This window comes from Zerene cesonia, chromosome 8, assembly GCF_012273895.1.
Source record: "Zerene cesonia ecotype Mississippi chromosome 8, Zerene_cesonia_1.1, whole genome shotgun sequence".
NCBI classification, from domain to species: domain Eukaryota; kingdom Metazoa; phylum Arthropoda; class Insecta; order Lepidoptera; family Pieridae; genus Zerene; species Zerene cesonia.
The window spans coordinates 1,155,123-1,157,152 of record NC_052109.1 but is presented as its reverse complement, the minus strand read 5'-3'; the positions used below and the strand labels follow the sequence as shown (position 1 = coordinate 1,157,152).

General features: G+C 32.6%; 1 protein-coding gene across 1 annotated transcript in view; it reads left to right on the top strand.

The window, feature by feature from the left end:
• Window positions 1-338: 338 nt before the first annotated feature.
• Window positions 339-2,030, top strand: part of LOC119828809 (fatty acid-binding protein-like) — a 4,065-nt gene continuing 2,373 nt past the window's right edge. The window contains exons 1-2 of the mRNA XM_038351082.1: window positions 339-413; window positions 1,312-1,465. Coding sequence (XP_038207010.1) covers window positions 411-413; window positions 1,312-1,465 — 157 coding nt within the window. The 5' untranslated portion in view covers window positions 339-410. The remainder of the gene's footprint in view (window positions 414-1,311; window positions 1,466-2,030) is intronic.

Here is a 2,030-nt window from a genome sequence, read left to right as displayed (position 1 = left end):
AGTTATTGATACAAATCCTATGATAATAGGAGAATCCCAAAAAAATCACTACAAAATAGTTAATGCATAGTTAGTTACATATCATGTGATATAAATATAGGCCCACAGTTTTATTCTCATAGTTCCCGGTCCTGTAGGTTGTCCTGGATAAAAACTGACTTGAATAAGAGACAGACGAACAGAGTTACTTCCACATTTATAATACTTAGTACAAATTGTTAATATTCATAATTGGAACATACCATAAAAAGTACATACGTTGTTAGATTATATACAGTTAATATTAGTACCAACTTATCCTCAAAACGTCAGAGCAATTGTCACACTGTAGAACATACAAAAGTTTTGTAATAAGTGAAAGTGAAGTCTGAATCTCTCACAACGCACAGCGCACCTCGACACACTCCGAGATGGTAAGTTTCATTTTCCTCATTATTATTATAATTTATTATTTTTTAATCCTATATTGTAAATAGTCTGGTGTGTTATTTAAAGTGTGATTCCTAATACTATTTGCCAATAATAATGATCATTTATACTTAGATAATAAATTATTTATATAGCGTGAACTTTCCTATTACAACTTTCTTAAATCGAAATGTGCTATCTATAATACTTGTTATATATTATACAGTATACTTGGTATATTTTCCATATAAATTAATATACTCTTTGTTTTATATGCTATACACGGCCCCGGTAGTTAGAAATTTTTCAATTTTTTTTTTTAGTTTCCTCTAAGAAACAGTTTTATTGCATTTAGATCACGCAGTGATTATACATTTTGGTGCAGCCGTTAAAAATTATACTAGTTCATATATTACATAAATCTATATATATAAAATTCTCGTGTCACAGTTTTCGTTGCCTCCTACTCCTCCGAAACGGCTTGATCGATTTTGATGAAATTTTTTGTGCTTATCCGGTATCTATGAGAATCGGTCAACATCTATTTTTCATACCCCTAAGTAATAAGAGTAAGGCAGAACAGCGTTTGCCGGGTGCAGCTAGTTTGTATATAAATTAATTTATTTTTTGAATGATTAGCTGCGCCCGTAAGTCCGTATTGCGTAGGAAAATCGGGATAAAAAGTTGCCTATAAGTTATTCCAGTTGTCCAACTGTCTACGTACCAAATTTCATTGCAATCGGTTCAGTAGTTTTTGCGTGAAACAGCAACAAACACACACACATCCTTACAAACTTTCGCATTTATAATATTAGTAGGAAGGAAGTAAGAAGTGAAGTATCGATGAAACTTCGTACATATTCCTTAGTTCCTATGTTTTAAATAATAACGGATAAATTGCAGGGTGCATCACAGAGCGAGTTTTCGAACAGTTCCAAAGCAGACCTGGTGTCGCGGATCAAGGCTAGAGTGGAAAATGCGGACAAAAGCAAAGCGAGAGAAGTCGGGGGCGTTTTCCTGTTTAATATTATTAAAGGCACATCTGTATACTCTTGGAGTAAGTATTTATGGAAACCTAGACGGTATTTTTACTAGTTTCCCGCTGTCTGATGCGCCGGCGCAGTCAAAGGAAAAGACAGACGGGGTTCCCGTGTTCCGGGTAAAACTTTACCCGGATTAATACCGATCCCGTGGGACCATAGATTATACACTTATATACTGGTATAGATTGGTCACTCGAAGTTCGTAGTGGAAATGTAATAACACCGAAACATAGATGGCGCTTAGTAGAGCACGAAAAGTATTTCATATGGATCTAATAGATGGCTCTGATTTAATTTTAATTTTCTTGTTGCTGTATTAGATATTCAGTTTTAATTTTTTTTTGCATTTTCTACATTTTATGGTAATAAATGCTTAATATGTCAAATAGCAATTTTGAGATGACAAGCATTTATTTCCTTATATTATTAAAATAATTTGAAGAAATAAAAAACAATTGATACAATATAAATTTATTTAAAATTTGTGTTTCCGTCTATAACAAAAATCAAAAGCTTGCTGTTTTATTTGATCATTCTTATCAAAAAGAGAACATTTTCCATTTAATATTCGATTAACTC